Source organism: Ornithodoros turicata, chromosome 8 (assembly GCF_037126465.1).
Source record: "Ornithodoros turicata isolate Travis chromosome 8, ASM3712646v1, whole genome shotgun sequence".
Classification (NCBI taxonomy): Eukaryota; Metazoa; Arthropoda; class Arachnida; order Ixodida; family Argasidae; genus Ornithodoros; species Ornithodoros turicata.
The window spans coordinates 37,363,424-37,375,405 of NC_088208.1; the positions used below are offsets into that span (position 1 = coordinate 37,363,424).

General features: G+C 45.1%; 1 protein-coding gene and 1 long non-coding RNA gene across 2 annotated transcripts; one reads left to right on the forward strand and one right to left on the reverse strand.

Annotated features, from left to right (window-relative positions):
* Positions 1-1,594: 1,594 nt before the first annotated feature.
* LOC135367209 (male-specific lethal 1-like 1) lies at positions 1,595-9,412 on the reverse strand. The gene is made up of 8 exons (XM_064600368.1): positions 8,878-9,412; positions 7,465-7,652; positions 7,168-7,391; positions 7,051-7,106; positions 6,407-6,474; positions 6,053-6,183; positions 5,904-5,976; positions 1,595-4,778 (listed from the first exon to the last, which is right to left on the reverse strand). The coding sequence occupies exons 1-8, from the start codon at positions 9,310-9,312 to the stop codon at positions 4,670-4,672; spliced, it is 1,284 nt and encodes a 427-aa protein (XP_064456438.1). The 5' UTR covers positions 9,313-9,412; the 3' UTR covers positions 1,595-4,669.
* Positions 9,413-9,581: 169 nt separating this feature from the next.
* Positions 9,582-11,310, forward strand: LOC135366232 (uncharacterized). Its single transcript, XR_010414116.1, has 2 exons — positions 9,582-9,888; positions 10,120-11,310. It is a non-coding gene; the product is annotated as an uncharacterized LOC135366232 (long non-coding RNA).
* The last annotated feature ends 672 nt before the right edge of the window (positions 11,311-11,982 follow it).

Below are 11,982 nucleotides of genomic sequence, written 5' to 3' on the forward strand. Positions count from 1 at the left end.
CAATCGATGAGCCGAGCACCGAATAAACCGTATTGATGTTGCACGTGGGTGCAGTGTGGCACCCAGCCAAAAACGAGTTTGGCACCCCTGCACTTTGGGGGGGTGTGCTTCTGCTAAGTCTGTTCCTTGCTGTTTTCTCATCCATGTTCTGGAAGTCCTCAAACTGCAGAAGATGCTGTCATTGAAGAACATTACATATGTAGTTATGTGCATTATTTCACTGTGTGCTGGGTCACTATAAACAGATTCAATTGCATTAGGAATCGCGTACGCTTCCATTTTCTTCCTCGCTGGTTGATCCCTTTGGATGATGGTGTGATAAGCAATAACACCCCGTGTTCCAACCATGGGCGTGAGTGGTGTCACAGTGCTCTGCAGCCACTCTTATTCAACGTCTCTCGTGGAGGATGTTGTGTCTCAGCAGCTTGTAGCATTCCACCAAATTGCTGGGGCAGCGTGCAGACCCACAGCCTGGCGGGGGGGGGGGGGGGGGGGGGTTGGTAGGCAGATTTATTAAAGAAGCAATGAAACGTCTCTCCATAATTTTTTTGTTTTTGTCATATTCTCCAACAAGTAACAAAATATGGCGAGGAAGCACGCGTAGTACATCCATAGTGAGATAGGGTTTCAACCGGGGACTGACACCGGAACGGAACTGAAAACTGCTTGGCACCCAAATTTTTTTAAGAACCGTAACCGCAGTTCACCATCGGCAGTTAACCGTAACCCGAACCGAAAAATGTGATTTCGGTTACCGGTTCAAGCGTGAACACAAACAACTTTGGATGCGATATTTGTATCACTTTACAGTGGTGTAGTATGTACTTCTGTTAAAGTAGATCTCTGCGTCACGTGTTTTCCATTGAGAAGTTGTGTAGACAACATACCATCCTATGCGCTTGGACCCATAATCTGACGACACGGGCAACGTATGATGAGTTGCGTACGCCCCTTATGAGTTACAAACTGTATTATTGTGATCATTTAAGATGCCAAGCGTTGCATGCTGTTTGTTTCCACATCTGTTTGTTTAACCGCTGAACGCGCACAGTTTTTCTTGCCTCGTAGCTTATTACAGACCGCAACAAATTTTTACGGGGAATATTGCAAACGGCAAAAATGCGTTGAAGATACAAATGGCACTGCACCACACTTTCGGAGCGCAACAGATAAATGTGTTCATTTTTACCCGTTTGCACTTTGTAGCTCACTTTGTGACATACACGCAGCCTGCAGATACAACTGTAGTATACATGTGTACATGCGTTGGCGTGAGGTCGTGCAAATCTGCTGACATCGCGTAACAACGTTGGGCCTTCTCACATTTTCGACGATCACCAGAAAGGAGACAGCCGTGCTGAGTGTGCAGCGCTTGGCAATGTCCATATTGGTGGCTGAATCAATACACGATCTGCCTGATGAATGAAAGAGGGTTTTGCACAATGTTGAATGTCATTTCCTACCCCTCATTAAGTGACACTCGCAGCAATTTTTTTTTCTGATTTGCAAATGTTTTATTCTACCGTCTTTTCTGTACAGGAAGTCTCGCAGTGACAACTGTCAAACAATGCAAAACACAATCTCTGCAAGTGGGTAAAATGCATCGGTTATTTACAATACAATAAACACAGAGCGGCGGCGGTGAAGGCTAACAACGCTATGTACAGGTGTGCGTTCTACAAAACGGCAGCAAATATAGAATTTCATTTCAGTCCTGCACGATTCAATCAGAGTCCAAAACTTGCAGGGTTCCTGGAAAGCTGCATTATTATGCTCGTATATAAATTCTTCTCTTTATGTACATTTGTATGAAAAATAGCTCCACAGATTTAAGCTCTCGATCCGCAAAGTCCGATACACATCTCTCTCTCTCTTTTCTAAGGTGCAACTCTTATGCATCGCACGTGTTCAACTATACTTCGTGAAGTGCTGTCCTCGCTCGCACGTAACCGGCATGAAGTGATTTCGTAATTCCCGACTGGAGACTCTACACATCTCTATCAATATCTCTATCAATCTCGATATCTCAATCGATCTCTAGACAATAAAGGTGTTACTGACGCTTAGAAATCGACACAGATGTCCTCTTCGTTTTTTGTGTAAAATGGCAAGTTGTAGCACTGACAACAATGAAGAGTTTTAGTACAAGTTTTAGTCGCTTTGGTATAACAAGCGCATGAAAGAGGAACTTGTAAACTAAAAAAAAAAATCAAGTAATAACATGATAATTTCAAGATGATGTATACGTTCAATACAAACTGAAATGTGTCCGTGTAAATCAAATGCATCCATGTAATCAAATTTATGTTGCACTGGGAAATGACAAACCCTTGTAAGATACTCATGAAACTATGCTCAACACCATTACAAACACACTTTGCCGTATTCGAAACACACTAGGGCCATTTTGGCATGAGGGATGTGTCGAGATGCGTGAGAACTCTCGGGCTGTACATGGTTTCGATTCTTTTTTTTTTCTATTATATAGTTCATTTAGAATTACGTGGTTTGCCGGTGCAGGTTACATGCGAGCGACTACGGCACGATTCCGTGACTCTACGGTCCTGACAAAGCTCTGCCAGCGTTTCCAAAAATACATCGATTAACAAGTCGACAGAACACAGCCTCGCTAATTTCTATCTAATGCACTTCTGCTCGCATTGGAACGCCGTAATCGTATTGCATCATCATTTTGGTTTTCCTAACGCGTTACTTCTGCCACACAATTTACGTAACTGTGCCACAACACTGCCAACAAAGCAAGGGGTTGTCACATACACGGTAGAACGCACTGTATCGATTACATTTCAAACCTCCGACAAAAAAAAAAAAAAAGGGGGGGGGGGGGGCGACTTCGGGTGAGGATTCCTCTGAGAGGAGATAAGCTTACCACAGAAACGATGGGGGTTAGGGAAACGATAACGTGTCTAGTAAGATTTAAATAAAATTAAAAAAAATGTTAAGTAGCATCAGGTACACTATGAATATAAAGCGTCTATGACAGGAAGGAATGCAAAGACAAACACTGCAAAGTAATAATGCGGGTCCTAGAATAGTAATGACTATGCAACAACGTTCAATGTACAGGGTGTTCAATGCAGGGTGTCTGTGGGTGAAAAGTACCACATTTTAAGTACCCGCACTTATTCAGTTATAAGGCAGATGCTTTCCGTGACTTGCGGTGCCACCAATCAATCGATACATCATCCGTCGGACAAATAACGGCCATGCAACTGTGTGGATTGTGCACCGATGCTGAATTCTCCGATGTGGGTTGTGTTTTAGTGGATTCCATAACGATGTCCGCTGACAGTAATTGAGGTCTTCGTCAAAGAAGTATCAGGTACGAGAAAAATTAAGGAAAAAACAAAGTGTTTTCCCCTGCATAAACAACAGAGGCCCCCTTCTGCTTGCACTCAGTTGGGTTAGCCAATATGATTAAGATTCATTTCATTATTCTGTTCTTTTATTAGTATTATTACTATTGAACCAGGCTAGTAGGAGCCATATTGCATTGTATAAAATTCAACATATTACAACTGGAACAGAACATGCTTTCCGGAGCCATAAAGATTCCCACTACAAAAGTCGAGCAGGCATCGTGAATGTAGGGGATAACGCCTACCCGTTCACTGCACAGGTAGTTAGAAAATTTTTATACGATAATGCAGAGCTTGAAACAAGCCTGTTATCTTTTTTTTACAGCACTTATGAAATGTGGTCTTCCTAAGAGCCTATAGACACCTCCAACATCGATCCTCACTCTTAGACTTCACGCACAATTCAGACTGCAACCACTGTTTGCACTTGTAGCCATGATTTTTTCGGCACACAGTCGGTAAAATTACAGGGCTATTGTTACCTGTACAATCAAATTCTAACCGTTAAGAGTTCATTTGTCATATTTGTTGAATTATATGGTGCGCTGCCCATCCACGGCTTGAACCCTGACTGACGTCCGAGGGACATCCATCCAATGTTCAGTAGTGTGCTGCCTTATACTTGGGTCAGTGTGGTAACCTGCTCGGCATTCTTACACGGACATGCTCTACTCTGAGTTAAACAGCACGTGTTAGGCCAACGTTTTGCTACAGGAAATTTCTTAAATCTGCCACGACTATAAGTAACCGAGATACCGCGGAAAAATAATCACGAGGCCCGAGCTAACTGAAACGCACCCAGTGTTGCCAAGTGAGGGAGACAGAATTATTCGCCCGCTTCTAACCACTCCATTTGTTTGCATCCAAACTGCTTCCAACCCTGAGCTTGCTCAGCTGTTAGATTTTGAGCAGAATTTGTGGCGAATGTATTTAGTGCATCAGAATCGGCAGGATTACTCCGAAAAATCTTTTTGTTCCGTCAACCACCAATTTACGACTTCCAGGTTCCAAATTTCCTTCAGACACATCTTCGTCAACACCTCGAATCGGACAAGCCCGGGGAACAGAAAAGAGCCGTTGAAAGCCGTTGAAAAATAAGGGGGGCCACTTCCGAGAGCTCGCTTCCTGCATGTGAGATCGCAAGAGCATCGAAAGATCTTCCACAGTTCAGGATAACGGGGATCGAATATGTGCAGGGGTACAATCGTCCTAAATGCGTCTTTTGTGCAGCCACACACTCCTGCAGCTGGGTATACACAGAGCAACACCGGATGTGCCGCACGTCACTGTTACCGGCGGTGTCCAGGGTTGTGACTTTTGCTTGGTCGTCTCGCCGTCTGCTTGCTCTGCTCCCGGCGTTCACGTTCGGCCGTGTCGAACCAGGGCAAGGAGAACTCCCTGAAAACGATCGCGGATGAGACGCGTACTTTCCTTCAGTCGGCACCCAACCAGGGTTGCCAGGTACGGCCATTTTTCTGCCAAGTCGGGCCATTTTCCGTCTGCCGTGGCGTCGAATTTGGGCAACGGCACCTTGGCTATTTTACGATTGCTTTCGTGGATACTTCTTCGTGCTAAAAATTGAGACTCCTGCGCACCTAAACTGGAGTACCGTAATTTCACGCGTATAAGCCGCACCGCAGATAAGCTGCGGGGCCCGTTTTCAGGAATATTTTGAAAATTTTCCGGCAGATAAGCCGCGGGCAATACGACGCGGCTGATTTGTGCAGTGACGCAGATACAAAATCGATAGCGACTTTAATGCAGCGAAAATGGTTATCACTTATTCGACAGAAGGGAGGCTAACATCAGTTATATTACAGAGCGGCCCACTAAGGCGCTTTCTGAAAGCTGTGTCAATAATTTCCGTCGAGACGCTCAGACATGAATCACTGAGCCAGATCCCTTCCAGAAGACATGAATCACTGTCACCCCTTTTGTTAAAGCAGTATCAGGGATGGCGCCAGGAAGGTAAGTCTGCTCGTACGTGGACCTGTTGCACATTGTTTGTGCACTGGCAGGGCGGTACTGTTTCGGAAAACATGAGACACAAGAGAACATGAGACACAAGCCGCAGAGTGCCAGGGGGAAAAGAAAAAAAGAATCACGCATAAGCCGCGGCTAATACGCGTGAAATTAGAGTACTTTTCATCGTTCTGTGTGCTCATTCCTTTTTCTCATTGGCGATCAGCCTTCTGTGAGTCGGTACGTTGTCCTTCATTCTGTATGACACCACTGGCTATATAATTGGATTGGCTAGGTACAAGGGAGATCGGCTCCTTTCTGATGGCACATTGGCGACTTTTTTCACCTGGCAACCCTGTCTCGAGACACGACATCAGTCATGAAGAGCATTCGTGAAGGGTTTCACAACATACCCGTGATGTGAACAAGAAATGTAAGTGGTGAAAGCAAAATGTAGAAATTAATTTCGGATTGATTAATTACATTTCACACCACATGGAGAAACAGCATTCACCAAGCGTACAACCCAACAGAACCCCATGATTCATAGGTGGAACTTACTCTGCTTGTAAGCTGGGGACAGGGTGACCGAACGCTACAACAGGCAGCTTGTCCGTCACCTCTATGCAGTGCACTGCAATAAGAGGATAAATAAGATGGAAACTCTTCGACGCATCGAATACCGTACTGGTGAACCTCCGAGGACCCACCATTTTTGGGGCTGAAGAAGAAAGAGCCGAGCTGCCTTTTCCTGATGTCATCCGCGTCCTCTTGGCTTGCCCGCTGTCTCTGGAGCAACCTCTCCGTTCTGCGTTGCTCTCTCAGCCTCTGGATGTCCCATCTGCCGCGAGAAAGGAGCCGTACCTTCAAACATCTTATTAGGCACTGTCATTACCGCCAGTGCTAGCGTCCATTTTCTAAAGTGTTTTCTATAGTGTAGTAAGTGAAACAAACAACATGACCTTTCCAAAGTTACAATTTATAAAAAGAAATGTTCTGTTCTTGTCATGACTCCCTTGTTGGGTGTCCCGTATCGACAAACAAACAAATAAGCAAGTGCTGACCTTTTCCGTCTCCTCTCGTCCAATTCCAGTTTCTGGTGGCGCTTTGCAAATATCTTGTCATCGAGATCCTGAAACAAAAAAGCAGCACGTGCGATACAGTTAAACGTACTGCAACATCAAAAAGGTTATCTAGGCTATAGCCCGAGCTCTTGGTAGCCTTGCATCACAGAGTTTGTGTCCCATTTGTGCTCGTGGTTTTTTTAGCAAGTTAAAATTCAAAATTACGGCCAACACTGTGTTGAAATCGCCAACAACAGCGCATTGCTCGTCAAGTACGGCAGCAAAACTGCGTTGCATTCGCATAACACTGTGTCTAAAACAAAAGAATTCGGCTATGTGTCGGCTACGTAGTCAACATAAGCATCGAGCCAGTCGGGAACATAGATCGCTGTTGCTCGACAAATTGGGGATTATTTCCCACCAGACGTCACCACGAGCCGTTTCACCTCAATTTTACTAGCAAATTAAAAATAAATTTAGCGTTCCTTGTCACACGAGTAACTCGTTGTGCCGGGTGCACAACCAACAAAAATGTTACACTATGCCGCTTAGACCTGTCTGTCTGCCGCCATATGATACTGTTAAAATAATGTCACTGCCATCCATTCAATGTGAGGCACCCTTCTGCGTCAATCCCAACTCACCTCTGTGCCCTCCATGGAATAGCCGCTGGGCATGGGGTGAAACCTCCATGTGGGAACTGAAACATGAACAAATTACTCGTTAGGGACATGCGCGGAAGGCATGCACTGCGGGCTTGCCTTCAATCTTCTCTGATGTCTCTTCTTCCGCTGTTATGCCGAGGCTCGTCTGTTCCACAATGCTGTAGTAGGGCGTCGTTGTCCACAGTATGGAAGATTCCACGTGGGGGGCCTCTACCTGTTTTCTCTTTGCCGGCGGCGGCCGAGACGTCCCGGCACGTACGCTCGACTCTGCGGAAGAAGCCCTCGCAGACGGCGTTGTTGCGGAGTCATTCGAGCGAGCCCTGCACGTTGTTAACCGCAGCGGAGAATTTTGATGAGAGTCCTCGCTGTGTAGGACTGAATGAGGATCGGTACCTTTTGCGTATCCTTGGGATGGCCTTCACGGGCCTGGAACGTCTCTGGGAAGTGCCCGAGGGCTGACTGGAAGAACTCTGCCGGGCATCAGTCTGCGTCGCAACAGTGGCCAAAGTTGGTCTCCGTGCTGCGGTGTCGCGAGTGGCCTGTGACAATTTCTTCTCCAGACGTTCCAACTTTTGTTTCAGCTGGAAGGGAAAGGACGTTGCAAAAGGGGCATTGCGTCACTGCAGGTTTCTGGGAAAATCAACCATGTGAATGATGACGATGATTGGTGGAACCAGAAAGAAAGAAAGGAAGAAATAAATAATTTTTTTTAGGGTTTTGTTAGCTTAGTTGGCCCTCTGGTGTGCAACAAACCAGCACAGTGGATTTGTATTCCACAGCAAGAGTTGGAAGGAAACCACCTTTTGCTTTCACCGCACACCACACCGCCAGTTATGAAGTTTAGTCAAAATATAAATTTTGGTGCACGTGGCCACGCAGAACATTTTGATTTCAACAAAAGGCAATTCAGAAAGTACACGCAGTTGTCGCTCTCACAACACTGCGTCGAGCAAGTTTAGCCTGCTGAAAAAATAAAAATAAAATAAATAACGCCTCCGTGCAGGGTCAAAAGAGAAGAAGAAAAAGTGAGAGAGATGAAGGAACGTAAAGGTAGCTGAAGTTACGTCAACCACTCCGACACCAACAGCAAGAAAACATGCGAAACAGATTTATTCTGCACCCCACTGAAGCCATGTTAGCCATATCTTTCTCTGTCGTCTGCTAGCATACTACATCCAAATTTCACGCACACCGATGTTGCGCGCAAACCTTTACAACTTTTGAAAGGCACATAGTGCGAACTAAATAGCGTCGTCACCAGCTCTATCTCTGCCACTGCGGAAGCTGCTTTCGAAAGTTCACATGCACATGCAAAAGTTTAGAACGGAAGGTGGAACTTACGGTCACATCACGAACGCACGACCGCTCATCTTATGCACAAACCGGTGCACGCGGCGTTCAATACTTCTTGATATGCTCAGTGCGAGCGAACAATAAAAAAAGAAGAAAAATGCCATATCGGTGTGCAAATTATAATGTGGCCGGCATTACTACGAACAAACAAAACAAATCGTTTTTTGCAATTCACGCAAACCGCTCTGCTATCGGCATCAATGCGAGGCCCTTTTTTTTTTTTCTTTTCTACCCCTGTTTATTTTTGCATTTTTTACGTTCACCTGCTGCACTAAACACACTCATCAAAAACAATTCCATACCAGCTGAAAGATGCGTATAATGATGACATGTTGAGCATTTGTTTATGAGCCGCCTTCATGTACACCGGCATGTGCCAATGCCCGACATGTACACAAACAGCATGTAAACAAAAGGTGGCCGAACCGTAAATTTTCAACGCAGACACCTTACCGCATCTTTTTCTTGTTTTAACGCTTGCAACTGCCTATCTCGCTTCAACAGCTGTTCTTGTTGTTGCTCTATTAAGTCTATGTGACTGAGAACAATTCCTCCCAACTTTTGCACTTCGACATCGTCTCTGCTATTCTGCCCCTTCACTTCACTACAGTTCGCGTATATGTGGTCGGTTTCGCAGGGCAGGGTAATCCTCTCCGACGAGCCGTCCTCAATTTGAGCCAATTCCGATGACTTTGTGCACGAAATGTGGTCGTGGAAGGCGGCTTCAAGGTTCCCAATGCTACCGTTATCCACGGCGTGATCACCATTTAGCACTGCGATGCTCTTTGACATATTTCGACGAGACTGACGACTTTCGATCCTCAGTCGCTCGCTGCCCAGCAGGTCGGATTTCATACTATCGCCCGTCATTAAGGCATCGACGACCATTTGAAGGCGAATACAATGTCAAGTTGTAGAGGACATTATCCCATCACCACAGATTAAAAGTCCACAAACGCCTACAAACGCAGCGTCCAAGCGCCATGTATATGACGTCATTACCATTCTCATTATTCACAGAAAATTAGTGTAATACTGTGTCGTGTTGTATAACTGAAATTTTGCTTGTACACTTTTGTAGGTAGTACATTATTGGGTGAGGTATTACTATATCCACGAAATCCGAGTTTGAAAAATCGCCACAGGCGGCGTCGCATTCGAAAACAGTCAGCCGTTGAGTTCGCAAGAGGCTGGAACTTGTGCTATCTGCTATGAAATCTGCAATGTTTTGATGTTAGGGAGTTGACGTCTAGCGCTGCGTGTTGCTTAGCTTGTATCTTTGAAAGAGTTTAAAGCTATTTTGGTTCAGTAATGTTCGACATGTTCGGTATATTTGGAAAGAAAAAATCGCAGGATCAGGCAGCTGTCGTGCCAGCTGACGAAGCACTAGAAGATGAGTTTGTTATGGTCGAAAGAAGAGGCAGCGCAAGCAAAGGGCAAGAGACCGTCGCGTACCCAATCACTGTAAGCGTGACTTGCGAAAATTAATGAAGTTGTTCAGTCATTACACTTCTTCAGAGTGGGAGCAAAAATAACTCCCCATATTGTGACTCAGGAAAATCTGTTAGCGAACTCTGATCCTAATTTCCCTCTCAAGCTCAGTGTAGAACTGTAATCTGTTAAAAGGCTTGTCTGGCGTCACAATTTACATGTTGCCGAACTTGTGCGAGCTACCTTGTTGTTGCTTCTTTTCAGACTGTTTACCCAAGTCTAAGGAAGGAGGACCATCAGGGCACAGCAGCACAAGGAAGTCAGTCGGGAGCGTTCAGTTTGAGCAGTGGAATAGACGGAGTTCCGTTTGTCTTGAACTCGTCGTTATCTTGCACAGCACAGCGAACCGATTTAAGCCTCCTCCTCCAAAGAATTGAAACCGTCCAGCGAACGCTTTCACTGAATTACGACTTTGCTTTGGAAAGGAGCATTGCAATGGAAACCAGAGCGCACTAACACTGTCTTAATGTACGCACATCTTCCAGTGAATGCATGGAGTGTGTGACAGCAGTGTACATATAATTCTATGAGGTTAAAATAATGCCCAAATATTTATATTTTATCATTGTAACTGCGGTGCTGCTATGAAGTGCCAGAATTGACATAATGTAGTATCACGAACGGCAAAGACGGCATGTTAGGTTGCGTCTGCATGTTTACAATGTTTGTGTTGCACTATTTTGTGGATAGGACAAAGATTACACAATATAGTTCTATATGATGCATACTTTCAGACAGAATTGTTTAACCTGATGTTCTGGAAACACACATGCACACATAAATGAGTCAGTAGTGTCTTTAAAAACGAAAACGAAACTGCAGGCTACAGGGTGTACCAGGAGATCCTCTTGTAAATAACATGGAGGACAGAGTTATTGAAGTGTCCGTGCCTTTATACCAACGCACAAAAATGACTTTATTGTCGTTTAAAGTGTCGTGTGTGAGTGTCGAGAGCTTCGATGCAACAAGTGTTGGGAAGCAAGCTGGCTTTCATTTGGCTTCGATTATTATTATTTTTTGCTGAGAGTGTATGGTATAAATGGGATGATTTATGTTGTTTTGGGTAATTGGAGTAAATTTACACAAAACGTGTGTCAGCCTGGTGTGGATACATGCTGTGCTTGCCATCGTTATGGATTAGTATTGAGATGGTATTTTAGACAAGCCACCAGAAGTACATTTGTCTAGCCTTTGAACCCTAAAAATCAGTGGAAAATCTGAATACGTTGCCATGCACATGATATGCTTTCAGCAGTATTTGCGTTTGTAAACTGGTCTGCAGACGAAGATAATTTTTACACATTTTTCGCTGCTCACCTGTGTGCTTGCTACCATTCAAGTTATGGCAAAGAGGGTGTCAATGGCAAATTGGAAGAATAAATTATAAGAAATGTACATGTTCAACCAGGAAACTGCAAAGTGCTCATATTTTGAGCAAGATAAACATGTGGCAAGATTTATATATATGCAACATTGTTTGCACATGCAGTTGCAGGAAAACGTCTTCCATGCATAGAAACCCGTGCGTGGGAACAGGTTCCCCTGAAGTCGGCCCAGGACGCATATTATACCCACCCTTTCTCCTCCTCCTTCCTGCTGGCCTCTCTCCATGTTGCTATAGCGCATCGCAATGTAGAGGAATTTAAGAGAACTGTGCAGAGGCTACAAATGCAATCTCTCCAATAGACCTCTCCTTTCTTGTAAACAAATGACGTCATAGTGTTCGACAGCGCCACCAATTTGGTAGAGTTGAACTACGCTCAAAGCTAGGGGGCGAACAAGGTCGCGCTCGAAAGCCACGGTCTTGAGGGGATTACGATGGTCCCCGAAAGGGACGCGACCTTCGGTCCTACTTTTCTTTCAGTAGGAGGCAGCGAACAAGTGCCCATTCGTGGAACCCAGCCCTCCCCTTCAGATTTGTTTCGGTTTCAGTCTGTCTACCAACGTCATGGTGACGTTTCCCGGGTAGAGGTCCATTGGAACCGCACTTTAAGCGGCCGTGACCAAGGAAACGCGCCGTCTTCAGCCGCATGGGCTTTCTGTGTCAGAAATCTACGGTGATTGGCT

What these genes read in the sequence shown, in the direction of transcription:
- LOC135367209 (XM_064600368.1), bottom strand. Translation starts at nt 9,312, where the DNA reads ATGGTCGTCGATGCCTTAATGACGGGCGATAGTATGAAATCCGACCTG. An exon ending in TAAAACAAGAAAAAGATGCG is followed by an intron (nt 7,653 to 8,877) that starts GTAAGGTGTCTG and finishes TTTCCCTTCCAG; the next exon opens with CTGAAACAAAAGTTGGAACG. An exon ending in CTTCTTCAGCCCCAAAAATG is followed by an intron (nt 5,977 to 6,052) that starts GTGGGTCCTCGG and finishes CTCTTATTGCAG; the next exon opens with TGCACTGCATAGAGGTGACG.